This window comes from Callithrix jacchus, chromosome 12 (assembly GCF_049354715.1).
Source record: "Callithrix jacchus isolate 240 chromosome 12, calJac240_pri, whole genome shotgun sequence".
Lineage (NCBI taxonomy): Eukaryota > Metazoa > Chordata > Mammalia > Primates > Cebidae > Callithrix > Callithrix jacchus.
Genome location: NC_133513.1, coordinates 57,842,553 through 57,870,517, shown reverse-complemented (window position 1 = coordinate 57,870,517; position 27,965 = coordinate 57,842,553). Strand labels below are relative to the sequence as shown.

Here is a 27,965-nt window from a genome sequence, read left to right as displayed (position 1 = left end):
TGTAACTTAAGATGCATGTGTTCTTCTGTAAGTCGCTTCTGCTTCAATTTTTAAAAAACAAGTTACTTCTCATAAACATCAGTGCAAATGTAGAGACTAAAATCCTGTGATCACATAATCAGCTATAAGCCAAGCATCCAGATGATGTGGGGTATGTTTATATTAATTTTTTTAAAGACTTCCAAAATGAAAACACAAACATTTAAAACTCTCATAGAGAGCTCTCGGACTTCAGAGAAGCCTCTTAGACCTCAGGGTTTGACAAACCCTGGCCGGAAGGAACGCATTACGATGCTCAGTGTTGGGGCTGGGTTCTGGAGGGTAAATGAGGGACTTGGGGCACAAATTCCAATGGAAGTGCCTGATCCTGGGAGACAGAGGTGATCATTTCCCCCAGCCCCGCTGAGGGTTACATATAGCTTCATCATAACCAGGATTGCATGAGGAACAGGCCCAGTCCCCTTGGGTCTCCCTGGTTCAGCTGTGAGCTGCTTAAGCAGGCGCCACCTTCATCACCTGTGTTCCTTTCTGGGGCCCAGAAAGGGTCCTGGCACACAGGGCATCTCTGAGAACATGGTCTTCCAGGCCTCTTTGCCCAGGCCCACACTGAGAGTGGAGGAGGGATTCGGGGAAGTTGTGAGTTTCCTGTCACTGGCTGAGCTGCTCAGCCTGGGCTGACAGACCACCAACGGGTGACAGCGGCAGGGGGGATTCAAGGTGGGGTTAAAGTTGTCCAATCCCCCCAGCATGGGAGAGTAAGTGTAGAGGGAGCACTGAACCTGGGGGACCATGAATGTGAACAGGAAGCCCAGCACTGCCCAACAGCTTGGCTACAACTGGAGACAGCACAGCTCCACAGGACACAGACTGTTCCAGAACCCAGAGAGGGCTGCATCTGCTCAGCCGCTCCCCAGGCCTGCTCCACACTGCCCTGCAGTCTCCCTTCTTCCTCTGGGGTCCTCGCCTCTCATCTCAGCCCTGACTCGGCCTCTCTTACCCACTCTTGGGAAGCAGCCTGCTGTTTTTTTCACTTTGTTGTTCCCATGTGCCTGCGTTTCTCAAGCCGCCATGATTCCTGTCCCACCCTCAGAGCTACCTGGTGGACTATGAACTCAGTATTTTGTCTTTATTTTATTTTATTTTTAAAGATGGGGTTTCACCATATTGGTCCGGCTGGTCTCAAACTCCTGACCTCGTGATCCACCCACCTCAGCCTCCCACAGTGCTGGGATTACAGGCATGAGCCACCGCACCCGGCAGTATTTTGTCCTTAAAACAATGTTGGCTGGGTGTGGTGGCTCACACCTGTAATCTCAGCACTTTGGGAGGCCAAGGTGGGCGGATCATGAAGTCAAGAGATAGGGTGAAATCTTGTCTCCCTGGACGCGGAGGTTGCTCCGCCACCACTCCCTCCCCAGGCCCCGTCAGGTTCAAATAATTATCCTGCCTCAAGCTCCCCAGTCGCTGGGATTATAGGTACGTACCACCAAGGCCAGCTAATTTTTTTTTTGTATTTTTTGTAGTGGAGACGGGGTTTCACTATGTTAGACAGGCTGGTCTCGAGCTCCTGACCTCAAATGAATTACCTATCTAGGCCTCCCAAAGTGCTGGGATTACAGGCATGAGCCACTGCTCCTGGCCCCGGCTAATTTTTATATTTTTAGTAGAGATGGGGTTTCATCATGTTGACCAGGCTGGTCTTGAATTCCTGACTTCAAGTGATCCGCCCACTTCAAGTGATCCAGCCTCCCAAAGTGTTGGGATTACAGGCGTGAGCCACCACACCCAGCCACATTAAATTTTAATTAGAAATATTTGTTCTTGTATCACCTAAAATTATCTTGCATAGCACCGCATTGGAAATTGTCTTATATAATGGTTCAGGGAGAGGGTGGTGATTATTTATGAAAAATAATAATAGCTTCAGGTTAGCAGCGAGTTTTATGCTTTGTCCATTAATTCATGGTTTCAATGGATCCTCTCAATTCCCACACTATGGGCATCACTGGCCTCATTTTACAGACAAGGAAACTAAGGCTAAAAGGATAGTCGTGCCTTACCTGGGATCACACAGCAAGTTAAGTTGTTTTTTTTTTTGAGACAGAGTTTTGCTCTTGTAGCTCAGGCTAGAGTGCAATGGCACAATCTCGGTTCACTACAAACTCTGCCTCCCAGGTTCAAGTAATTCTCCTGCCTCAACCTCCAAAGTAGCTGGGATTACAGGAATACACCACCATGCCCAGCTAATTTTGTAGTTTTTAGTAGAGATGTGGTTTCACCATGTTGGTTAGGCTAGTCTGGAACTCCTGACCTCAGGTGATCCGGCTGCCTCGGCCTCCCAAAGTGCTGGGATTACAGGCAGAGCCACTGTGCCTGGCACAAGTTACGACTTTAAACATTCAAGGCTTTGATGGCTCCAGACCTAGGTGAAGGCAAAAAGCAGGCAGCACTTTCCTGTCTCCTGCCAGAACCACAAGAGACACAGGTGGCAACTCATAGCATCAGCAGTTTAGATTAGACATGAAGCAGAACTTCCTGGCAAGAAATGTTCAGACATTTAAATGAAAGTTGCCAGGAAGTATTTTAAATTAAAAAAAAAAAAAGTTCAGACATCAGAATGAGTGTCCGAGGAAGGGCGTGGAGAGCCTGGCTTCCGAAATGCTCAAAACAAGATAAAGACTTGCAAGCTGGGATGATGCCAGTGCTGCCTGGAGGCAGGGGAATGGACTGAGTGACCTACAGAGGTCTGCTCCAGCCCCAAAGACTGGTGCACCCTGCCGTCAAGGTGGCTACCTTTGCCATTTCCCGTTTCCCCAAAGCATCTATTATTTTAATTAATTTATTTATTTAGAGACGTAGTTTCGCTCTTGTTGCCGAGGCTGGAGTGCAGTGGCTCACTGCAACCTCCACCCCCAGGTTCAAGTGATTCTCCTGCCTCAGCCTCCTGAGTAGCTGGGATCACAGGCATGTGCCACCATGCCCGACTACTTTTGTATTTTTAGTAGAGACAGGGTTTCTCCATGTTGGTCAGGCTGGCCTCAAACTCTCGACCTGAGGTGATCAGCCTCAGCCCTCCAAGTGCTGGGATTACAGGTGTGAGCTGCTGTGCCCAGCCTCCCCAAAGCATCTATTAAGCAAGAAGGCTCCAACTTAAAGGCACAGGGACAAACCTTGTCTTGGTTCCTGGCCCTTAGAGGGAGTGGTTGACAACAGCCACGGATGCAAATGGCTGGGGAGTGGGGTGCAGAGGCAGTTTGGAGGAGCTAGAGCTTCCTTCCCTTCCCCTCTCCTCTGGCAGCTCTGCCCCTAGGTTTCCGAGGCTGGGATTCCAAAACCTACCTAGCCTCAGAATCGCTGCAGGCTGCTAGGCCAAGTGAACTGGGCTGAGAAACCTGCATTTCTTCAATATTCTCGAGGGGACTTTTTCAAAGTGTTCTGAGCTAAGAAGGTAGCTAGATGCTGACTTCAGTTGTTGCTGCTCTGGGGGCTGAATTGTTGTGGGTTTTTGTTTGTTTAAAAGTCAAAGCATTTATTTTTCAAAATAGAAAGGGAATTTTCCTTTCTTTTTTATTTCTTTTGAGATGGAGTCTTGTTCTGTCACCCAAGATGTAGTACAGTAGCACCATCTCGGCTCACTGCAACCTCTGCCTCCTGGGTTTAAAAGATTCTCCTGCATCACCCTCCCGAGTAGCTGGGATTACAGGTGCCCCCCACCATTGTGCCCAGTCTTGGCATTTTCCTTTCTGATTATAACAAATAATATAGTCCCATTTGTTTTTAAAAATTTAATAATATTTAAAAATTATAAAAATGAAAGTGGGTCGGGTGTGGTGGCTAAAACCTGTAATCCCAGCACTTTAGGGAGGCCAAGGCAGGCAGATCACAGTGAAACCCTATCTCTACTAAAAATACAAAAATTAGCGGGCGCCTGTAATCCCAGCTACTCAGGAGGCTGAGGCAGAAGAATTGCTTGAACCCAGGAGGTGGAGGTTGCAGTGAGCTGAGATAAAACCACTGCACTCCAGCCTGGGTGACAGAGTAAGACTCCGTCTCAAAAAAAGAAAAAAGAAAGTAAAATACCCCGAATTCTATCATCTGGAAACAGAGCATTGTTTTTCGAGCACATCCTTCCAAAAAAACTTTGTTTTTTTTTTCTGAGACGGAGTCTCACTCTTCTCGTACAGGCTGGAGTGCTATGGCGCAATCTTGGCTCACTGCAACCTCCACTCCTGAGTTCATGTGACTCTCCTGCACAGCTGGGATTACAGGTGCCTGCCACCATGCCTGGCTAATTTTTGTACTTTTAGTAGAGGCAGGATTTCACCATATCAGTCAGGCTGGTCTCGAAATCCCAGCCACAGGTGATTTGCCTGCCTCAGCCTCCCAAAGTGTTGGGATTATAGGTATGAGCCACTGCACCTGGCCCCCCCAAAAATTTTTTGTGGTGAAATATTCATAGCATAAAATGTATCATTTTAACCATTTTTAAGTGTATGCAAATTCTACTTTTATAAATACCTCCCGAAGCTAGGGCGCCTCGTGCAACTTTGATCACCTCCACAGACTGGCGGCTAAAATGCTTTGGGGTGAGGGCCTGTCTGACATTGTTCAAATGAAAACAGGGTATCCAGCCACTCTGTGAGGTGCTAAAATTGGTCCTGTTAAAATATGAAGGCTGGCCAGGTATGGTGGCTCAGCACTTTGGGAAGCCAAGGCAGGCAGATCAACTGAGGCCAGGAGTTCCAGACCATCCTGGACAACATGGCGAAACCCCCTCTCTACACAAATACAAAAATTATCCAGGTGTGGTGGCATGTGCCTATAGTCCCAGCTATTTGGGAGACTGAGGTGGGAGGATTGCTGGAGCTTGGGAGGTCGAGGCTGCAGAGTGCCATGATCATGCCACTGCACTTCAACCTGGGTAACAGAATGAGACCCTGTCCCAGAAAATAAAAATAAAAATGAAATATGAAGGCCAGGCCAAGTGTGGTAACTCATACCTGTAATCCCAACACTTTGGGAGTCTGAGGCCGGTGGATCACTTTACATATATATGAAGGCCAAAGATGAGGGGAGGCCAGTCTGTCTTCTGACAGGACCTCGTGAGGAGAAGCAAGGGGCATAGTTTTGCTAGACTTCTCCAAGAAATGTTTGCTAGCTAAGGAAGATGAGAGAGCGCCCCCGGCCCTTCCTGGGGGAGGTATCTGTGATTATCCTGGCAGGATCCTCAGTCTAAGGTGTTTCTCTCTGCTCTTGGCCTTTGGGGTAAGCAGGAGCTGCAAACTCTGGTGGACAAAAAAGGGTCAGGACATGGCACTGGGCCGGGAACAAATAACCATCCCTGGGGAGGAACAGGCCCTTGACAGGAAGGCAGGAGCTGCTGCCAGCAGACAGGAAAGAGCGAGGCCAGCCTCCTCCATCAGCCTGGCTCTGGCGAACTTTGCTTCCTCCAGCTCCACAGAGGGAGGGAGGCCAAGAAGAGCCTCCAGGTCCCAAACAAAGATTTCAGAGCATGGTCAGGAGACTGAGTCAGGAACCACAGGAATTGGCTTAGCAGATAACATGTGCTGGCTTCAGAAAGACCCTGAACTCAGAGCTTGAACTAACTGGGCGGGGCACTCTCTCTCTCTCCTGTTAACTGGATCCCTCCTTCCAAACCAGGAGTGATCTCCTCCTCGCTGACACCCCGCCACATTCATGTAGCCCTCACTCAACCTTTAGCACACACTCATTGGTGTTTTTGCCCTCCATGGACCCCAACCCAGCTGTAACGTCTTAGAGAGCAGCTACTAGTCTCCAGGGGTCTTCATATCTCTCCGTTGTGCCCAGTCCAGTGTCCTGCACAGAGCAGATGTTTAGGCAGCATGCACATGGTGAGGTTTATGTGGGGGAGTGGTATCCTGACAACAAGAGCAGCTGGAGTTCTGAACAACACAGTTTTGAGGCCCTTCCAAGGTGGTCTGGAGGGTTTCCAAGAGGAGGTGAGAAATACAGAGGGTCTTGGAGGTAGCATAGAGTTCAGTTAATGGAGAGGAAGCAGCAGGAAGGGGCATTCTGGGAGATCCTGCTGCGGGAATGAGGTTTGGGGACTAAGTCCCAGGAAATCTCGGTGACTCCCAGGTTCAGATGCCCTTGCAGGCTTGCACTGTGTCTGCCAGGAGGTGAGTGCAGGACGCTGGGGCTCTCATTACAGTCCGGAGACACGATGGGCTCCTGGCTGCCACCTTTTCCAAGAAGCTGACTTTTGAGGAATCCGCCTGCCCACGGGAATCACAGCATGTTTGCACTGGCCTCAGCTGTTGATTACGCTGTCATCCATGCAGCCAGCTTTCAGGAAGAACACTCTCTTCCTCACAGCGTGTCCCCTCTCCTGTTTTCATGTTTATGGCATCAGGTGGTTTGCAGAGTGCTCCACACCCAGATGTGTGTACCCAGTGAGGTCAGCTGAGAAAACAACAGCCTGCTCACCACCCTGCTGCCCCCCTCGTTCTAGAAGCTACAGGTTGGGGCCACCATCACCCCTGGGCACACCGCCCCCTCACCTTCAACGCCCCCAGTGCCTCCTGCTTCCCTTCCAGCCTCTCGATTGCCCAAACTGTTGTTTATCAACACAGACCAGAACATTCTGCTGCCAGAAGAAAGACACATGGTGATGGCACTGCTACCCACACCCTGCTGTCAATGCACTCCCACGCACTGTTTGCCACTGTCAGAGCCCTGCTCACACACACATTCTCACCCGATCCTGCCAGCACAGCTGTTCCCTGCTGCCGGGAACCAGGCCCTCCATCCCGCACGACACACATGTTCTCTGTGGGTTTTTCTCAATGTAGTGTGTGTGCTCACGGTGGAGGCACACACTGTGAACCAGGCCAGCACACGCTCTTCCCTCCAACCCAGGCTGGGGATCTATCACTTGCTACTGTGTGACCTTGGGCCATGGACTTCACCTCTCTGCATCAGAGGCCTCATTGTAGAATGGGGATAATGATGACCTATAGATGATAATTATCCATAGCATCTCTAAGGGCTTTCTATGTGGGCTTTTCCGTACGGTCTGTGGTTTGGACAGAGAGCAGGCACCCAGGAAGTGCTGAATCAGCAGGAGCCTTGCGGGTGGGGTGAGTATTGTTGGAGTGTCTCTGGAATCTGGCTGGTGGTTTTCCTCTCCTGGGCCAGCTGTCAGCCTCATCTCATGTTCACAGCGTCCTGGCTGCCTGACCCTGATCCTGGGATGTCACCTGTCTGCTACCCAGTTCTTACCAGCAAAATGGGCATAATGACCACCTCAGAGGAAGGGTCCCCTTCTGCTCTGCCTTTTGGTCACTCTCCTCCGCCCTCCCTCTGACATCAGCAGCCCTTCTGTGTCTTGTCTCTTCAGCCTGGTCTTTCCTTCTTGGCCAGCAAACCTGTTCCACTCTTTTCTTTCTTTCTTTCTTTTTTGAGTTGGAGTCTTGCTCTTGTCGCCCAGCCTGGAATGTAATGGCTCAATCTCAGCTTACTGCAACCTCTGCCTCCTGAGTTCAAGCGATTCTCTTGCATCAACCTCCCAAGTAGGTGGGCTTATAGGCACGTGCCACCACACCTGGCTAATTTTTGTATTTTTAGTAGAGACAGGGTTTCACCATGTTGGCCAGGCTGGTCTCGAGCTCCTGACCTCAGGAGATCCACCCACCTCAGCTTCCCAAAGTGCTGGGATTACGGGCATGAGCCACCACGCCTGGCCCCAGTCTTTTCTATTCTGGGAAACAGAGAGATGGATGCAGAAAGGAAAGAACATAAATCTGGTTTGAGGATTGAGACAAGTCTGGGCTGAGCGGGAGAGCACCCTGGCTGTCCTCGAGGAGCAGGTGCTGGTGTGGGTGGAGCACCAAGTCAGGCCATGCCGGAGAGCCAGTGCCTGGAGGGACTTCGCCCTAAGCAGCACCACCTTACTTCCTGCTGTTGGTGGAAATCTGGAGGCAGATCCTCTCCTGGTCTGAGCAGCTGTGGCTTTCCCCTTTTCCTGCATGCAGAGACTTTCAAGTTCCAGCCACCACTGGGAACCACTGGAGAGCTGTTGGCTCCAGAGCACCATGGTAAATAGGTTGCCCCTAATCATTGGGGTCCCATGTGAGAGTACAAATGGAGAACCACACACCAGGTTCATACAAAATGTGTACACATTTGGTATACACCAAGCTTAATCAGCTATCATGGCCGGGCACAGTGGCTCACACCTGTAATCCCAGCAGTTTGGGAGGCTAAGGCAGAAGGAGCACCTGAGGTCGGGAGTTTGAAACCAGCCTGACAAACATGGAGAAACCCCATCTCTACTAAAAATACAAAATTAGCCGGGTGTGGTGGCACATGCCTGTAATCCCAGCTACTTGGGAGGCTGAGGCAGGAGAATCATTTGAACCCCGGAGGTGGAGGTTGCAGTGAGATCATGCCATTGCACTCCAGCCTGGGCAACAAGAGCAAAACTCTGTCTCAAAAAAAAGAAGGAAAGAAAGAAGAAAAAAGTCATCTGTCATATAAAACAAGTTTTATCTTCCAGCTTCCTGAATATAGCTTCAGAAAAACCTGGAAAGCCACGTATAAATCTGGAATTCTTGGAGTCTTCAGAGTCCCTATCTGGAACTCTGGGGCAAGGGACAGAGGGGCCAGCCAGGCAACGTGAGCAGTCACAAACTGTTTGAATCTGATCAATACTTTATGCTTTGTAATTTCTCCTGGCCTGTGTGCCAAAAGATCTAGAAGGCAGTTTAGCAGTTTAATTAAGATCCTTAATTAGGCATTCAAATCCCTGCCAAAAGTGAGCATATCAATTAACCTCTTTGAGACTTAATTTCCCCATCTGTAAAATGGGACTAATAATACCTCCCTGATAAAGTTACTGTGGTTATTCAAAGAGATAAGCCATGTAAAGCCCTTAGCATGGTCCTGGAGTACAGTAATCACTCAGCAGGTGTGCGGTTCTCCACACATGGGCAGCGACGGCCCTGTCTCCTCCTTGCACACATGAAACAGGTTCCTGGGCTCAGCAGAAGCAGAGCTGAAACTAGGGCTTCTAAGCTTCCCACGGTCCTGGATTTTGCTCCAGTGAAAAAGAGAGAAAAAAAAAATGATGTCACAACAATGTGAATGCCTGTCAGGAAACAATACAAATTAAGAATGGTTAAAATGGCGGCCGGGTGCGGTGGCTCACGCCTATAATCCCAGCACTTTGGGAGGCTGAGGCGGGTCACAAAGTTCAAGACCAGCCTGACCAATATGATGAAACCCCATCTCTACCAAAAAAATACAAAAATTAACCAGGTGTGGTGGTGAGTGCCTGTAATCCCAGCTACTCAGGAGGCTGAGGCAGGAGAATTGCTTGAACCCAGGAGGCGGAGGTTGCCGTGAGCCAAGATCATGCCAGTGAACACCAGCCTGGGCGACAGAGTAAGACTCTGTCTCAAAAAAAAAAAGAAAAAGAAAAATTATCTGGATGTGGTAGCATGTGCCTACTGCGGAGGCTGAGGCAGGAGAATCACTTGAACCTGGGCGGCAGAGGTTGCAGTGAGCTGAGATCATGCCACTGCACTCCAGCCTGGTGACAGAGCAAAACTCCATCTTAAAAAAGAATGATTAAAATGTATATTTTATGTATACGTTATTATACTGTTGTATTGATTTGCTAGGGCTGATGTAACAAATGACTGCAAACTGGGAGGCTTAACCAGTAGAAATGTGTTGTCTTGCAGCTCTGGAGGCTAGAGGTCCAAGGTCAAGGCGTCAGCAGGATTGGTTCCTTCCCAGGGCTGGGAGGGAGAAGCTGTCTTTGGTCTGGCTCTGGAGGCTTCCTGGCCATCGTTGGCATGACTTGGCTGGTGGAAGTATCACCCCTTCAGCCTCTGCCTGTATTTTCACACGGCCCTGTCCATGTGTGTGTGTCCAAATTTTCCCCTTTTATAAGGACACTGGTTACACTGGGTTAAGGTCTACCCTACTGACTTCATTTTAATGTAATGACATCTGTAATGACCCTGTCTAAATATTTCCAAATCAGGTTATATTCTGAGGTACTGGAGATTAGGACTTCAACATATGAGTGTTGAGGGAACACTATTCAACTTGTAGCAACCACAATGAACAAAAAGTGTCGACCTTGTATCAGATTATAGACAGGGGAAAACACATTTTGTGACATTTCCGGGCTTTGCTCATAGTAGAGTTTCAAAATGTGCTTCTTTTCTTTTTTTTTTTTTAGACAGTTTTGCTCTTGTTACCTAGGCTGAAGTGCAATGGCGTGATCTCGGCTCACCATAACCTCCGCCTCCCAGGTTCAAATGATTCTCCTGCCTCAGCCTCCAGGTAGCCGGGACTACAGGCCATGCACCACCACAACTGGGTAATTTCGTATTTTTAGTAAATACGGAGTTTCTCCATGTTGGCCGACCTCAGGTGATGCACCCTCTTTGGCCTTCCAAAGTGCTGGGATTACAGGTGTGAGCCGCTGTGCCCTGACCTGGTCAAGTTTTTGCCTCATTTGCTTGATCTGTATAAAGTTTTCCTGGTGAGCCATTTGCAAAGTCACATACTTGAACATGAATTTCCTAGGATAGGCTGCTCTCCTTAATCACATTGCCATTCTCACATGTAAGAAAACTGACAATGGTTCCATAATGTCATCTCATATCCAGTTTATACTCAAATTTGACCAGGCTGGTTTTTTAAACATTTTGAACCTAATGAATTCCAAATCTGTAAAACTTAAGGTTTTTGTTTTTTTTTTTTTGAGACAGTCTTGCTCTGTCACCCAGGCTAGAGTGCAGTGCTGTGATCTAGGCTCACTGCAAGCTCTGCCTACCAGATTCAAGAGATTCTCCTGCCTCAGCCTCAGAAGTAGGGACTACAGGCATGAGCCATCACACCCGGCTAATTTTTTATGGATTTTTAGTAGAGATCGGGTTTCACCATGCTGGCCAGGATGGTCTCAATCTCCTGACCTTGTGACCCATGTGCCCCAACTTCCCAAATTGCTAGGATTACAGGCGTGAGCCACCACACCCAGCCAAGCTTAAAAACATGACAATATTACCTATGCTATGGGAATTTTGAAGCTTCAAAAAATGCAATTTAGGGCCAGGTACGGTGGCTCACATCTGTAATCCCAGCACTTTGGAAGGCCATGGCAGGAGGATCGCTTGAGCTCAGGAGTTTTCAACCAGCTTGTGCAATATAGGGAGATCCCATCTCTACAAAAGATTTAAAAATTAACTGAGTTTAGTGGTGAGGGCCTGTAATCCCATCTGCTTGGGAGGCTGAAGCGGGAGGATCACTTCAACCTGGGAAGTGAGGTTGCTGTGAGCCAAGACTGTGCCACTGCACTCCAGCCTGGGTGACAGACCAAGACCCTGTCTCAGTAAATAAATAAATAAGCTGGGCGTGGTGGCACATGCCTGTAGTCTCTGCTACTAGGAAGGCTGAGGCAGGATGATTGCTTAAGCCTGCAGTGAGCTCTGATCACACCACAGTACTCCAGTGAGACCCTGTCTTTAAAAAGAAAAAAGAAAACGTTTTAGTTATAGGCCTAGAAGCAAAAAGGGGGAAAAAAAAGAAAAAGGAAAATGCAATGTGGCCAGGTGCAGTGGCTCATGCCTGTAATCCCAGCACTTAAGAAAGCCAAGGCTGGTGGATCGCCTGAGGTCAGGAGTTCGAGACCAGCCTGGCCAACATGATGAAACCTGTCTCTACTAAAAATGCAAAACTTAGCCGGTCATGGTGGTGCATGCTTGCAATTCCAGCTACTCAGGAGGCTGAGGAAAGAGAATCGCTTGAACCTAGGAGGCAGAGGTGGCAGTAAGCTGAGATCACGCTGCTGCACTCTAGCCTGGGTGACAGAACAAGACTCTCTCTAAAAAAAAAAAAAAGCAACTCAACATGTAAAACTCTTTCTGGCCATGCCACAGTGTTTCTTTTCCTTCATTTCCTTTCACTCACAAGCTCTTTCGAATGCTCAAATGTGTGCTTGGGGTGGGGTGTCTCTGGAATTCCTTTTAATCTAAGACAATGGCTTTCCAGGAGTACCTGCAGGAAGACCTGTTAAGACTGGCCTGAGACCTCCTAGACTTGCCTGGGACCTCCCTGCAGAAGTTGCCAAAGGGAGCAGGGAGGGAAAGGAGGTTTGCCCTTGCCCTTGCCCTTGGCCTTGGTTTGGGGTGGAGACACCCAGGCTGAGAACTTCCCCCTCCATAGTTGGCCAAGTTCCAATCTGGCATGGCTGTCCCTGCTGCCATTGTCATGGGCTCTTTTGGGGGAGTTCCGGACAGCACCACTGTGCAAAGATTGTCCTGGTCTCCAGAAAGTCGGCTCCAAATGACACTGAGGGAAGAAAGAGGAAATCTCTGCAGTGTATTTCCCTGAGTTTTTGGGGAATAGTCCTCTTCTCTACAAATCCAGGGCTCGGGATTAAGCACTAGGTTTGTAAAACCGATTCATAACTAGGAATGGCATTAATTAGTAACACTGTACAAATAAAAAGGGGGGCCACAAGGATGGAGGGCGTTGGAGGAGAGTGTGGTTGGCGATCCCAGGCCGCCTTCCTCCTCCAGCTCCCAGGCTTGCTTCAGCTGGGCTGCAAGTTCTTGCCAATGTATTTCTGCTTGGGACAGCAGCCAAGGGTCAGATAAAGTTCCAACTGTATTTTGCAGCAGGCCTGACACTTTGCCCAGTGCTTTAGGCCTGTGACAGTGCCAGGATAGTATGTTGGGAAAGCCAGTCCAGAGGGAGCTGGTTTAAATGTGTTTGAGGGAGCAGGCAGTTGACTAACCAGACAGTTCAGCAACACAACACTCAGTCACATCATCGGACCAGTGAGGACACAGAAGGCCTGCGCTCCATTCCCAGGAAGCCCCTGGCAGCCACTGTGCTAATCCCTCAGCATTTCAGGGACCAAGATCTGTAGCCTCATTTTGTTGTCTTTAGTAAGACAAGTAATCACTGAACCAAGCTTACACCAAGCACTTTACATGCATGATCTAACGGAATCTTCAGCACAGCGGATGAGGGAGTTACTATTTTCCTAACCATACAGATAGTAGATGACATTACAGGAAACAGACAGTGTATATGAGGATCTCTTCTAAACGCTTTCCACCCATTAACTAATTTTCTGGAGAAACTGAGGCAGAGCAGGGGCAAAGCCAGTTGTCCAGTGTCACACAGCTGGTGGGTATGGATCTGAAACCACAGGAAACTGGGTGATTCCAGAATGGAGGACCCACCCCTGCACGACCCCCCGATTTTCCAAGTGGGGAAATAGGTTCGAAGACAATTAGGGGAAGAGAAACCAGGGTGAGATGGGTTAGTTCAGATGAGGGCAAAGTTTGCAGTCTCTTCTGCTTCCTAACCAGCATAATGAGAGGTGCCCATGGGAACAGAACTCAGACATCTGACCCTGAGCCCTCTGCCACTCTTCCTTCCTCTCCTCTGGCCCAGTTGGTCTGAACTGTGTTGTTCTAGGCCTCATGGGAGCTGCTGTGGGACACAGACTGGGCAAGAGGCCTTTTGTTCACACTAGGTTGTCCCTGGCAGGCCAGGAGCAGTGGCTCACCCCTGTAATCCCAGCACTTTGGGAGGCCAAGGCAGGCAGATCATCTGAGGTCAGGAGTTCGAGACCAACCTGGCCAACCTGGTTGACCTGAAATCCTGTCTCTACTAAAAATACAAAAGTTAGCCAGGCATGGTGGTGCGGGCCTGTAATCTCAGCTACTTAGGAGGCTGAGGTGGGAGAATCGCTTAAGCCTAGAAGGTGGAGGCTGCAGTGAACAGACATGAAGGCATTGGACTCCATCCTGGGCAACAGAGAGAGACTCCATCTTAAAAAAAAAAACAAAAAACAAAAAAAGATTGCCTCTGACCCTTCTTGACTCCTAGGCACCCCGAGGGCAGTGAAAAGCTGCCTGGTATGCCTCCCACAGCCAAGGCTCTGTCCTGAACCCGGAAGTGAGCCAGCTGGACCCAGCCTTGCAGGAGGCGAGGCTTCCTGTCACATTGAAGCTCTGCTGATATCCCAAGGCCACCTGCAGCGATGGCACATGGTGGGTGGAGATGGTGGCCTGGTGTCCATCTGGCACTGTCATTGTCCTTACAAGCTCTGCTTTCACCTGCACCAGTGGACAAACCCAAGTACCAGAGGGGCTGCTGCCATCTGTCCCTCTCCCTGGCCTCAGGCAGGAGCATCAGGACCAGACTCAGAAAGGAACGTCAGGCCTGGCTTCAGGGTGCCTCTCGGCATGCTCAGATGGGCAGGACCAGAGACCGACAGAGGAGATAATCTTTAAGCAGGGCTTGAATATACAATAAACCATAGAAATCTGCATCTTCCATTTCGGGGGTGGGGGAATTAGGTTGGTTTTTTCTTATGTTTGCAGACATATCTATGTATTTATATACATGCACGTCCCCCCCATCTTTTTAGAAAATGTTCCCATGTTTTTGCTAATCATTCATTCTTTCTTCCTTTCCATATGTATTTATTTTTTTTTATTTATTTATTTTTTGAGTCAGAGTCTCGCTCTTGTTGCCCAGGCTGGAGTGCAGTGGTGTGATCTTTGCTCACTGCAACCTCTGCCTCCCAGGTGTAAGCAATTCTGTCTCAGCCTGCTGAGTAACTGAGATTACAGGCATGTGCCACCACTTGGCTAATTTTTATATTTTCAGTAGAGGTGGGTTTTTGCCATGTTGGCCAGTGAACTCAAGTGCTCCGCCCGCCTTGGCCTCCCAAAGTTCTTGGATTACAGGCATGAGCCATCTACGCCCGGATTATTTACTTATTTATTTTATTGTTATCATCATTATTATTTTATTTATTTATTTTTGAGACAGAGACTCTTGCTCTGTCACCAAGCTGGAGTGCAGTGGCATGATCTCAGCTCACTGCAACCTCCTCCGCCCGGGTTCAAGCAAGTCTCCTGCCTCAGCCTCCTGAGTAGCTGGGATGACAAGAACGCATCACCACACCTGGCTAATTTTTTGTATTTTCGTAGAGACAGGGTTTCACCATGTTGGCCATGATGGTCTTGATCTCCTGACCTCGAGATCTGCCCACTTTGGCCTCCCGAAGTGCTGGAATTACAGGCATGAGCCACCGTGCCCAGCCCCTTTCCATATATATGTATTGATCTCTTAGTACGTGCCAGGAACCTTGGTAAGTCCTGGGTATGCAGAGATGAGGAAAACAGACCTGATCTCTCCATCACTGACCTTTCAGCCTGGTCGAGAAAGAAACTTCAAATTCTGAACTGCACTAAGAGCTAAAGAGAAAAAACAGGGAGCTCTGAGAGGGGACCTCTACAGGACCTCTACTCAAGTAACATTTATGTGGGGATCAATATGAGAAGGAGCCAATCATTTGAAGAGTGTAGGAAAAGCCTTCTGGGCAGAGGGAACAGCATAAGTGAGGGCATAGAAGTCTGAACATTGTGTGGGGTGTGTGGGGAAGTCTGATGCTCTTCCTAATGACAGGGTAGGGGTGTAGTTGGGGGAAGCCATTCTGGCAGGGCAGAATCAATGTGAGAAAACTCCAAATGTCAAGCCAAGAGATTTGGACTTGATTCTGTAAGCAACAGGGGGCTACTCATGTCACTTAGTTTTGAAACAGCAGTTCTGAGGCTCTAGCCTGGAAAAGCCCAGAATATTAATGTTCAAGAGGAAATGTCTGCTTCAAAAGAAAGGCTCTTTCTCCTGCTTGCTGAGAATTCAAAGCCTGCCCCATGCCTCTGAGCCTTAGAGCCAGACAGGTTGCCTTATTACTGATTCCCCACAGAAACGCAGCCCAAGAGATCTGTCCAAGTGAAATGGCAAACCAAGGCCAAATGCAGAAACTCCAGCCCCAAATGCCAGCCTTCAGCTCCAGCCCTAAACCTGCCCCCTTTCACTTGGGAATTCTTTCTGGCACTCACTCAAAGCAGTTGAGTGAGAAAATGCTTTTTTTTTAGACCACTTGCACTATGTCACCCAGGCTGGAGTACAGTGGTGAGATCTTAGCTCACTGCAGCCTTGACCTCCTGGGCTCAAGGGGTCCTCCTGCCTCAGCCTCCCAAGTAGCTGGGACTGAAGGCTTGAAAATTAAATAAATTGCGTTCTTGAAAATGCATGTTAACACGAATTTGTGGAGCTATTACTACTAGTGCCAATTACAGTACCTGGCCTGGGAGGTAGACCTGCCCCAAGGGCGCTCCCAATCTCCTTGAACTCCAGAAATTTCCCTAGGACTCCCCTCCCCTGCCCCCAACTCCTCAAGTTGCTGAAAATCATGAGTAACAAAGCGGCCAGGAGTTTCCTGTCTTGCAGAGCTGGCTTACTCAATTTCCCTCGTTTGTCTGCTCAGACCAGACGGGGCAAAGGGCAGCCATCAAAGGTGTCTGGGACCAGCCCGGAGGAGTAATGGGCCGCTGGGGATTCTGTCTGGCCCGGGTCTCAGCCAGGGGAGAGGGCGGGAAGGCAGCCGGGCCGGGGCCGCGGGCGGGGGACCAGGGCACCGGGGAGAAGCGACCCAGCTCAGGCCGGCACGCTGTGCGCGCAACGTGCAGGACTGCGAAAGCGGATGCAGCCAGATGGGGCAATCTCTGGCAACGTGCCCCGGACCGACGGGGTGGGAGCCCGGGGCCGGCGGGCCCAGCCTCCAGCATTAGTCCCGCCCTCAGCTTCCCCAGTTGTGGTTGGGTTTGGGAGGGCACCCAGGGCCTGAGCACACGGGTGGGCCCGCGTGCCCAAGCCCCCTGGGGCCCAGGCGCCCTGGCTCATTACCTCCCCCCGGCCACGGGCGCTGGGTTCCGCTCCTGTTGCACCACCCCCGCACTGCTCTGACAGACACAAGGAGCTGGTGCCAACCCGCAGACACACCTGGGCTGCCCCACGTGGGCATCGCACGCGCAGGGGCACATCTGCCTTGCTGGGTTTGGAGAGCAGCTGCAAGTCAGCCCCTGGAGTGTGGTCCCGTGCGGGTTGGAACAAGAACTGAGTAACCTCTCTGAGCTTCAGATAACTCATCTGTTAAATGGGGAGGAAGATAGCATCACTCGGTTGTTGTCAGGATGAAATAAGATAAAGGCTATAGGGGCAGGTGTGGTGGCTCACTCCTGTAATACCAGCACTTTGGGAGGCCGAGGTGGGAAGATCTCTTGAGCCCAGGAGGTCAAGGCTGCAGTGAGCCCAGATCACGCCACTCCACTCCAGCCTGGGCGACAGAGCAAGACCCTGTTTCAAAAAAAAAGAAAAACAAAAAAGGCTACAAGTGTTAAGTCTCAGTCACTAGCACTCACCCAGTAAGTGATAGCCATGAGGATTCTTACAGAGGAGGGAACTGGGAGCTACAAAGCCAGCTGGGCTCAGAGGCTGCAACTGGGGCATGTCTGGGTTTTTTCCTTCCCTGTATCATATTCATTTTTTTCCTCAATATCACCCCTCATCTTTCACCCAGGCCCGGCAGCATTCTTTCATTCATTTGACACACATTGGTTGATATTTGTGCCTACTGTGAGGCATTAAAAACTGCTTGTCTGGCTGTGTGGCACCCAGGAACGTTCCCCAGGCCATGCCGGCTACACCTGTGGCCTGTTCAGCCTGGGTTGCTGCCAGGTCTGGCCCTGAGTCACTGGAGTAAGTCACTTCCTCTCTCAGTCCCTCCATCTGTGCAATAGGGATAAGAGTCCTGGTCTTTCTCCAGTCTCCTGGGACTGACAGGGGATGAGTCAGATAACGGCGGGGAAGGCCCAGAGAGGCAGAAAGCAGCTCTTACTAGAGTGGGGCCTGTCTGGCTGATGCAAGGCTTGCACTTTGCGTGCAACCCCACCCGTACAAACAGCGATGGCTCTGGGAAGCCTGAGGAGCAGGGGGAGCAGTGAAGTCCCCACCCCCACCCGACAGCCAGGGTGTGGGATCCAGACTGGCAGCTAGGGAGTCTGGGCAGCCGGGGCTCTGTCTGGCCTCTGCTTCCCCAGCTCTGCCAGCAGGTTCCTGACCCCTCTGTTCCAGCTGTCTTTTCTGTCACTCAGGGTCCAGGTACCTCCCTCACCGAGCTGAAGTTGGAAGTGAGGGTGGTAACTCCCAGAGGGAGTGGAGCTGGTCTGTGTTTCTGGGAGGGGTCTGAGGGCTGATGGGGGCTCCGGGTGGGGGAGGTGGGACCAGACAGTTGAAAGAACCAGAGTGGGGGAGCACCAGAGCACTGGCCAAGGAGGATCAGCATATTCCACAGTCACCCCAGGCAGGGGGTCCCAGGAGCTCCTCCTGAGTTAGAGACCCCTGCACCCTCAGCCAACCCAGCATGACAGACCCTGTCTCATCCCACAGTGTACAGGACATTCACACTTAGGTCTGGGCCCCAATCTGGCTTCTGCCCCCGGCCAGGGGTATGACCTTGGGCCGGTGATTGAAGTCACTGGGACTCCATTTTTCCACATGTGACATGGGTATCCTGAGGCCTGCTTTGTAAAGCTGTTGTAAGGCTGAGGGAAAATGAGAACGATATCAAGTGTTCACGGTAGTGGCGGGTGCTGTGGGAAGCAGCAGCGCTCTCCCCCGCCGCCCCTCCCCCTTTCCCTATCAGGTAGAATGTCACAGTAAGTCCTTGGAATAGAAAGGCCTACCAACATCTTCACAGTATCCCAACCCCCAAGGTTTCTAGCCTGATACCATAAGCTTTGATGAAAAGAGCTCTATTTGCTTGGGGACTTTATTTATTTATTTATTTTTGAGATGAAGTTTTGCTCTTCTTGCTCAGGTTGGAGTGCAATGACATGATCTCAGCTCACCGCAACCTCTGCCTCCCAGGTTTCAGCCATTCTCCTGCCTCAGCCTCCCAAGTAGCTGAGATTACAGGAATATGTCACCATGCCCAGGTAATTTTTGTATTTTCAGTAGAGACAGGGTTTCTCCATGTTGGCCAGGCTGGTCTTGAACGCCCAACCTAAGGTGATCCGCCCACCTTGGCCTCCCAAAGTTCTGGGATTACAGGCATGAGCCACCACGCCCGGCCTGCTTGGGGACTTTATATGCATTATTGTATTTGACATATAATGAGGACCTCACATGGCATCCATTATATAGACAGAAGCAGAGGCAGGAGAGGTCAGATAGCTTGTCTCTGGTCACATGGCCAGAAAGGGGGAGTTCCAGGATTTAAAACCAGATCTTTGGGACTCCCGCTCATCCACGGCACACCCCCTGCCTGCATCTTGCTTTTGCCCTGGGTGCTCTGCTCTTACCTGAGTGGCCTCTTACGATGTTGAGTACCCCAGGCCAGGGACGATCATGAGCATGGCCTCCTTGTCCTCCAGGGTGTGGCTCAAGCACACAGTGGGTCTTCAATCTACCCTGCTGACCAGGGAGATGAGTCCTGGTATGAGGGAGATGACTCATGAAGCCAGGCTGGGTGAGGGCGTGTGCCTGTGTCCTGTGTGCATGTCTCTCTGCATGTGTCTGAGTGTGTGTCTCTGCATGTCTCTGTGTGTCTCTCTCTGTGTGTCTTTCTACATATCTCTGCGTGCATCTCTGTGTATGCACAGGGAAATGAAAATGTACTGTCTGCTGGAGGCTTCCTCTCTCCAAGCTCCTACCCCTCCTGGGGCTGCTCCTGAGTCTCAGCCTTCAAGGGGCCTCTGAGTCTGGGAAGTGGGGGTAGAGGAGGTCTTGGCCATCTCCCTCCCTAGCCTAATCCAAGGCCTTGTGGGGGTCACAGCCGATGTCAGTTTCATGGGAAGCCGGCTCCTCCCTGGCCCAAGAAGCAGCTCTTTGGGCATCTTCCACCAGTCTAGGCCCTGCTATTTTTAGATGCTGTCCCCTCCCCGACCCTCCCCTCCCTGCCACATACCAGCTGAGGGAGGAAGTGACTCACCTCAAGCCCAGACAGGTAGAGGCAGCCTCGGTGGGCCCCGGGCAGGCCTGGTTCCTGCGCTGGGGTTGCCTTCCCAGGACCACTTCAGAATGGCCTGCCCCATCCTGGAAACCATGCAGGGATAGAATGGATCCTGGGGCCTTTCTGGGCTCCTCCATTCTCCACCTCACAGGGCCTAGGCAGGCCCAGGCCTCTGAGGGGCTATGGAGCTTCTGCTCACCTCCTCAGCAGACCTCAGCAGGCCTCAGACTGTACTGTGGGGCTGTGGCCAGCCTCAGCCCAGTCTGAGGGGGTCAGACAGGCGGAGGGGACTGCCGGTGGTCCCACTCGTGAGCTTTGTGAAAGAACAGCCAGGGTTGTGGAAAGAAAAAAGGCCCAGTTCAGTGGGGGCAGGGATGGTGTGATGACCCTGGGGATGTGTGTCCCCGTGGAGTGCCCAGCTGTCCCAGTATGTCCAGATCTGAGGGGTTTCTGGGGACTTCCAGTGCTCACCAGGAAGAGTCCTGGGCAAGTCAGGATGGCTGACCACCCTGGTGCTGCATCACAAGGTGTATCCTAGCCAGAGCGCAGGTGTTGGGAGCTGGCTGTGGTTTCCTGATGGAGTCTCGCCTAGTCAGGGCCACAGGCCCCAGCCCCTGCCTGGCTTGCTGTCTGAGGTCAGGCATCCACCCTGTCTGCCTTGACTGGGGAGAGACTGAGTTGGGCTGTTGAGAAATATCAAGTTTATGAATATTGATGAATGCTGAGTGTATGATAGAATATATTGTTTGCTGGGAAGAATGATGGCAAGGAAAACCTAGCCGGCCCCCTCCCCAAGTGGAAAACCACTGAGAACATTCCAAAGTGGTAAAACAATGTATAAATATCATACACCAGTTAAAACAATTCTTTGAGCTATCTGCCCCTGCCCCTGGGGCTCCCTCGTGGAGAATACCTTTTAGTTTGTCTGTAGTCGGTGGTAAGCGGGAAACAGCTGCCTACTTGGAATATTTTTGAGTTATGAGAAAATACAGAACACCTGTTTGCTAATAATAATCACCTGTGCAGAGAGAATAACTATGTGGATCAGACTCTGCTCCCGGCCTTCAGCCTGGAATGCTGGCAGCCCCTGAGGCTCTCAGCTCCGTAGGCTGCTGGCCCCCTGGATAGACCCACTTAGCTGTTCTGTCTGGGTGTCTGCCTCTCATTGCCTTCAGCGCCGCCTGGGCGGGGGTCTCACCAGCCAAGCTGGTACTCAGTACTAGGCTGTATGAGAACCAAGAGCCTGAGGCTGGCTGGAAGACCCGTGAGCCACTTCCGCCAGGGAGGATAGGGGCCTGTCAACAGGGCTGGGTGGACAGGCTAGCAGAGGCTGGGGCTGGGGGAGGAAGGCAGCTATCCACCTAGGGCAGGGGCCAGGGAGGCACCCAGAAACAAGAAGAAATAATGATGGGTGCTCAGGCTGTGCCTCAGGGAAGCTTGGCCCCACGTCTGCGAACTGTCGGTACTTGCAAGGAGGAATTGGAGAGTGTGGCGGATGACTCTGGCAGGCTGGCAGGGCTTGGTGGTTTCTTGGAGAGGCCTTACCAGGGTGACGACCTGCAGAGCTCTTGGCTGCTCAGAGAAGTGGACAGAGGACTCTGCAGTCCTCCTTGATCAGCGTCTGGGGCTGCCTTCAGGGACAACCTGGCTCCTGGCCCTGAGGCCTGCCCTCTGGGGTTAGGTCAGGGGGGCTATGGCTGAGGCCCAGACCCCACCTCTGACCCACCTTTGTCCTTATCGCCCAGTGTTGGCTCTTTTTCCACAGCCCGGGTTGGGGTAGGGCCAGTTTTTGTCCCAGGCAGCAGCTCCGACACCGCTGGGCGACCTTGACAAGTCACTTCTCTTTCCTGGTCCTTGATTTCCTCAATGGTAACATTGTGGAGTTAGATTAGGTGTCTGGTTTTTAAATATTTACTTTAGCCGTGGAACCTCTTCAGTCACAATTCCACCTGCACTAAAGAGACCAGACAACAGCAGGTGACTGAGACGGGTGGCTGGAGCCCCAGGCGCCCCCCACACTCACCCACACCCCTGGGGGCCCAGGGCTCTGCGGACACAGTCTGAGAAGTTGTCTTCTCAGCCTGCCACTCTAACGCTGTGATGTATGCCTTTAGGACAAGCATGCTGTCCTTGTTGCCTTCTCCAGGCAGCCTGGTTATTAGACCCCAGGCCCAGCATGTTCTGGTACAGTCCTTTCCGTGCTGAAATCTTCCAATTCTTCATCGCTGGTTTCTGCTGACAGGGAGGTCTGTTATGCAGAGCGCACTGGGGCCACAGGTCCGTTGTCCCTTCTCAGGGAAGGGACAGGGCCAAAACCTTCTATGCAACGGCTAACCCTGTGGGCACTTCCAGGCGTGTGAAGGACATCAACATACTTCTCTCAGTCCCCAAGAGCCTGCGGGACAATGTGACTCTCACTGGCAGACAAGGAAGCGGCTCAGGGGTCTTAGGAGACTGGCCCTGATCCCTGCTGTGGTGCGCCTGGCCAGGAGCCCAAGTCCTTTCCTGGAGCCATAGTCTGGGGCCCTGGCCCAGGCCCAGGTTTTCCCTGGCTTACTCTGGGGTGTGCTGGCACCTGCAGACACCAGCCACAGAAAGAGGAGGCAGCAGTTGACGAGGGAGATGGAGAGGAAGGGAAATTTCCTTCTCCTGCTGGGGGTCTGGGGTGTCCTTTTCCTGGCTGAGGAGTAGGGTCACCCATTTCCCATCACCTTCTGTCCAGGGGCAGTAGGAGGAGGAGACGGCCGGGATTGCACAAACAGGTATGGGAGGAGGCCAGCAGCTGGGCAGGTGGCTGGGGTCACCCAAGGGCCTCGAGAGTCCCCAGTGCCCACACTGACATCAGCAGCATCTGGAGGGACTCAGTCGTCTTGCAGTCTTCTCTAGGTCTCACAGCAGGCACTGAGGGTTGGGAGGAGTCAGAGGCCCCTGCTCCCCACTCCCTGCGTCCCTCCCAGCTGCTGGGCTGGAAACTCGAGCCAAGTCAACAGTTCCTTGAATTGTGTTACAGCCCAGGCTGCCCCGCTCCAGAGCTAATAATATGGGCAGCTGTAGGGCATGAAACTCGATCCTCCAGGCTCCAATCCCACCCCACAGCGTGAACTCCGGGCTGGCAGGGAGTGGGCGGATGTTGGACCCAGAGTCCTGAAAGCAGAGGCCTGGGCTTGGGATCCTGGGGCAAGGCTGGGTCTGGCAGGGAACCCAGCCCCCCCCCACCTCCATGGGACATTTGTACAAAGTTGATCTGGGTCAGGCTAGCAGCACTGACACCTATAAACTTAGTAATGGCTGACAGGCTGACATCCTTAGTGACTGAACCAGTGAGGTCTGTGGGATGATGATGATAATTATAAGATTTTTTTTGTTTGTTTGTTTTGAGACGGAGTTTTGCTTATGTCGCCCAGGCTGGAGTGCAATGGCGCAATCTTGGCTCACTGCAACCTCCGCCTCCAGGGTTCAAGTGATTCTTCTGCCTCAGCCTCCCGAGTAGCTGGGATTAGAGGCATGCACCATGCCTCTAATTTTGTATTTTTAGTAGAGACACCTTTCACCATGTTGGTCAGGCTGGTCTTGAAGTCTTGACCTCAGGTGATCTGCCTGCCTCAGCCTCCCAAAGTGCTGGGATTACAGGCATGAGCCACCACACCCAGCCTGTAATAAGAGTTGATAAGTAAATAATACACATTAAAAGTGCGCCCTGGCCTAGCGTGTCCATGGCTGAGGCTGGAACTCCAATCTCTGGACTTTGTGCTCACTGCTTCTGTGTCAAGATGGGACCAGAGAGAGACTGAGGACCAAAGACATCCACAGAGCAGAAGCTCTGAGCACCTGCAGTGGCCTCACAAGGCCTGTCACTCACAGACTGAATGCCATGGACACACTTGCTGCCTGTGTGACACCTGCAGTGGTGGCCGTGGTGGTAGCTGGCTTGTTTGACATGTGGCTGGAAGCAAAATTAGGGCCCAGGATGCCACCTTCTGCACCCAGGCCATGGGCTGGCAGCTAGCAGGTGGCAGAGTCTGCCAGAGGCGACCCCAGGGCTTGTGGCCAGGGCAGCACTGGGGTGGCCAGGGACAGAACTGGGTCTGACTCCAAGAGTGGCTGGTGCTCTCTGTCACAGGCCTGAGCGCTGAAGAGAGCCTCCTCCTCTACCCCTTGGGGTGGTGACCTCTTCGGACAGGAGTCGGTGCTCCCCTCAAATGGCCACTGTGATTCTCATTTTGGCCCTTAGTATATTTGTCCTCCCACCAGGAGAGGAGACATGGGGACTTTTCCTCAGGACTCTGCTTCCCCCAGGAGGCAGGAAAAGGAAAAAGCCACCACCCAGTGCTCACCCCAACCCCATGAGACTGTTGGACTTCACCCATTGTCCAGCTGGGCACACATCGTGGCTGATGCCCTGGGTCTGAGCCCTCTAAGATCTAGGAGAAGCATCCCCCAGCGAGTGCGCCAGTTTATGGCTGCAAAGCAGCCCCCTAGGGTGACCCTGGGCAGAGGAGTAGGTGAGGCTGGGGACGCAGCAGAGGGACAATGCCTCAGTGCCAACGGTCCTTCCTTCTCTCAGCCTCTCATGGAGACCCCAGAGTGTGGTGCCCAGGCCCTGGGGCCACAGCCCTGAACCTCTTCTCCAGAGGGGAAGCCTTTACCTAAGAACTACACGAATATAGGCCGGGCGCGGTCCCAGCACTTTAGGAGGCTGAGGTGTGTGAATCACAAGGTCAGGAGATAGAGACCATCCTGGCTAACACAGTGAAACCCCATCTCTATTAAACACACCCACACATACACACACAAAATTAGCCAGGCGTGGTGGCAGGTGCCTGTAGTCCAAGCTACTCAGGAGGCTGAGGCAGGAGAATCGCTTGAACCTGGGAGGCGGAGGTTGTAGTGAGCCAAGATCGCACCATTGCACTCCAGCCTGTGCAACAGAATAAGACTCCGTCTTAAAAAAAAAAAAGAACTACACAAATATATAAATACCTCCAGAACAGGATGTAAGAGGCCCCGAAGGGCCAGAGTCAGGCTGGGAGGGTCCTGCAGTCGACCTGGGGCCAGGAGAAGGAGTGTACCAGGGCTGACTGGGCAGGGGAGGTTCTGGGCTTTCGGTGTGAGGGAATGAGGCTGGGCCTGGCCAAGCAACCCCCCTCCCTCTGGCCTCACCTTCCCCACCTGAAGGAGCCCGCTGCATGCTCCCACGCTGTCAGGCACCTGTCTCTGGGGCCTCCTCATCTGAGTCCCTCTGACAAGAACAATCCAGTCGAGGTAGTGGGATTGCCAGACGGAGTCCCCGCAGGCCCTGGCCTGAACCCTGCCTTGACTAGGACAGGCTCCAGTGGAGGAGCTGCCTCCCCAAGGAAAAATCTAGCCAGGCTGGGAGCAGCCCTGCCCTCCCTCCCTAGGGGCTTTGTTTAGACCAACTTGGCAGGAGGGTGGGGAAGGTGGACAAGATGTGGCAGGTCCTCCCCTCCTCCTCCTCAAGCAAAACCCAATTCTTGGGCTCTGGGCAGACTGGCCATGCAGTCCTAGAGAGCACCTCCCCTCCTGCCCCCTTGTCCTGCCTGAGCCCTGTACCTTTGTATCATGCCCAAGTGGCTGTGAAAGTAACAGGAGTTCTGGGCTCTGTCCTGGGGAAACATCTCCTTATACGGGTCTGGAGCAGGAGGGACAGTCCTGTCTGCCCTCCCCTGCATGGCCTTCTCTCAGCTTATAGAGTTAGTTGTAGCCTCCCTGAGGGCAGGCAGGCCACCAAGAAAGGCTCAGAAACACTTGCTGGGTGAATTACTGAGTGGACAGGTGCAGCCAATAGCGGAGAAGCTCAGGGTCTCTCGTTCATTCCTGGGAAAGTTCTCTGCCCAAGGCCACTGGGTGGGCCTGGCATGATGACAGGTAGAGACTGGGGGTCTCGCCCGGGCATTGCTACTGAATGCACTCATTTCTGCACTCTCTGGCCTCAGGGCCTCTGCTCACACTAGAGCACCCGTTCCACCCCCATCCCAGTGCTGCCTGCACCCACCTCCTTCACCAATGCTACTTCCTCTATCAAGAGTCTCTGGCTAGAGCCCTCACACCTGCCCCACTCCCAGGGTTTCTACTCAAGGGCAGTCCATGTCTCTGTCACCTTAGAGCTTTCACTGCCTGGATTGGGACTTGACACCATCAGTGCTCAGCTAATCTTTGTCCACTAAGAACAAATAAGAAACACCCAAATGGCACTCACCATGTACGAGGCACTGTCCTAAGTGTTTTAAATGTGGCAACCTGTTTACGCCTCACAACCACCCTATGAGGGAGGTGTTTCTATCACTCCCATTTTGCAGATGAAGACACTGAGGCAGAGGGCGGTCAAATGACACAGGAGAGCAAAAACTGGCTCCCTCCACCCTTCCAGGTTCTTTGGCTGTGCTGGGAATTAAATGGACAGATAAAGTGGTTAACAGGAGAAAAATAATATTTCATTATGTACGTAGGCCTGGGACCCCATGAAGTATAAGACTCCAAGAAGGATCACATCTTGAGCTACAGAAAAGGAACTGGGGTCCAGGATAAGCTTTGTACCTTAAAAGAAAAGGGGCTGGGGGCTTCTGGTGGGTAGTGGCAACACAAGTTTGGGAGGGTGAGGGGAGGAACTGTATGGTGAGCAAAGGTTGTCTCGTTATGCAGATAAAAAGTCTCTCAGGTCATAAAGGTTGTCAGAGCAGCCCCAAGAATAATAGGTGATTGCCAATGAGTTAATCTTCCCTGGTAGATAAGATGCCCCAGACGGGGTTCAGGACAACTTAGGCAGATGAGGGAACTTCAGAGAAAGCCCTTCCTATGGCTGGGGGTGGTGGCTCAGACCTGTAATCCCAACACTTCGGGAGCCTGAGGCAGGTGGATCACCTGGGGTCGGGAGTTCAAGACCAGCTGACCAACATAGAGAAACCCCATCTCTACTAAAAAAAAAAAAAAAAAAAAAATTAGCCAGACATGGTGGCATATCCCTGTAATCCCAGCTACTTGGGAGGCTGAGGCAAGAGAATCGCTTGATCCCAGGAGACAGAGGTTGCAGTGAGCTGAGATCACGCCATTGCACTCCAGCCTGGGCAACAAAAGCAAAACTCCGTCTCAAAAAAAAATAAATAAATAAAATGAAAAGCCCTTCCTGCCTTCCTGTTGCTCAGGTGCCCCGGTTTGAAGCATGATGCACACCAAAATGGCAGATTTTGGGGTGGCATTTCCTGAACTCCTTCAACAACACCCAAGGTCACCCAGTCAGTAAATGACAAAGATCCAGCCCCAACCCCTGATGCTGCGTTCTGGGGATGACGTTTCCTGGTGCAGCCAGGTGGATGTCTGTGTCACTGCCAGGAGAGATGCCTACTCGAATGGGCAGCTGCTCCCTAGGCCAAGCCCATCAGATGAAATGCCACCACCCTCAGCGTGACATCCCTGTCCACCCTCCTGGACTCAGGTCTTCTGCCCATTCTACCTGACACCAGCGGGTTTGATTTCTCTGAGTGCAGCAAATTTGGGCTCAGCAACTGTTTGCAGAATGACTTTACTACAGGGACCCCAGACACATACACTGTTTCTTCAAGTCCCTGGGTGTCCCTTTCCTCCCCCAAGCCTGTTTCCTGCTCTGGGAAATGGGCTGACTTACTCATGTCACATGGCGTTATGTCTGGTAGGGACTCTGGGTTGCTTCTGAATCATGTCAACGGTCTATTTACCTGATTCTTGGCACTGCTGTGTGCCTGCTCCAGACGCCAGGTGACTTTGTCTGGGCAACTTGGGGTGGGGATAAGGTTACAGGCAGGTCGGGTGTGTGCTCCTTGTCCCTGGAGCAGTTTTCTTTTCTGGACCTGGGAGCAGCAGGGGACAAGGCAATAAGTTGGTAGAGCTGAGGAGCTGGGACGGAGCAGTGGCGCCTTCTACCACCTGACAGTGGGTGGGGACACTTGCCAAAGCCTCTTTTTTGCTGCAGTCAGAGTGTGCATCCCACCTCTTCTGGCTTGTGGTGGAGCGGCATAGGGAGGGCAGGGGGATGAGGTGGGTGAATGGGGGGCACCCACAATGCCTCTGCCAGCCGCAGCTAACAAGTGGC

At 51.8% G+C, this 27,965-nt stretch overlaps 1 protein-coding gene across 4 annotated transcripts; it reads right to left on the bottom strand.

Annotated features, from left to right (window-relative positions):
• Positions 1–154: 154 nt before the first annotated feature.
• On the bottom strand, positions 155–27,965 carry LOC118146302 (uncharacterized). 4 transcript variants are annotated; one of them, XR_013524927.1, is made up of 5 exons: positions 19,862–27,965; positions 19,233–19,363; positions 16,873–17,019; positions 6,543–9,079; positions 155–6,444 (listed from the first exon to the last, which is right to left on the bottom strand). XR_013524927.1 is itself a non-coding variant. In XM_078345626.1 (4 exons), the coding sequence occupies exon 4, from the start codon at positions 17,017–17,019 to the stop codon at positions 16,528–16,530; it is 492 nt and encodes a 163-aa protein (XP_078201752.1). In that variant the 5' UTR covers positions 19,233–19,363; positions 19,862–19,965; positions 21,609–27,965; the 3' UTR covers positions 10,212–16,527. The 4 variants fall into 4 exon arrangements, 2 of the variants coding, with proteins under 2 accessions (XP_078201752.1, XP_078201753.1); XR_013524928.1 differs by having other exon boundaries at positions 6,543–7,472; XM_078345626.1 differs by lacking the exons at positions 155–6,444; positions 6,543–9,079 and having other exon boundaries at positions 10,212–17,019; positions 19,862–19,965; positions 21,609–27,965.

Coding starts and splice junctions, on each gene's coding strand:
- LOC118146302 (XM_078345626.1), bottom strand. CDS start 17,019: ATGAGTTATCTGAAGCTCAGAGAGGTTACTCAGTTCTTGTTCCAACCC.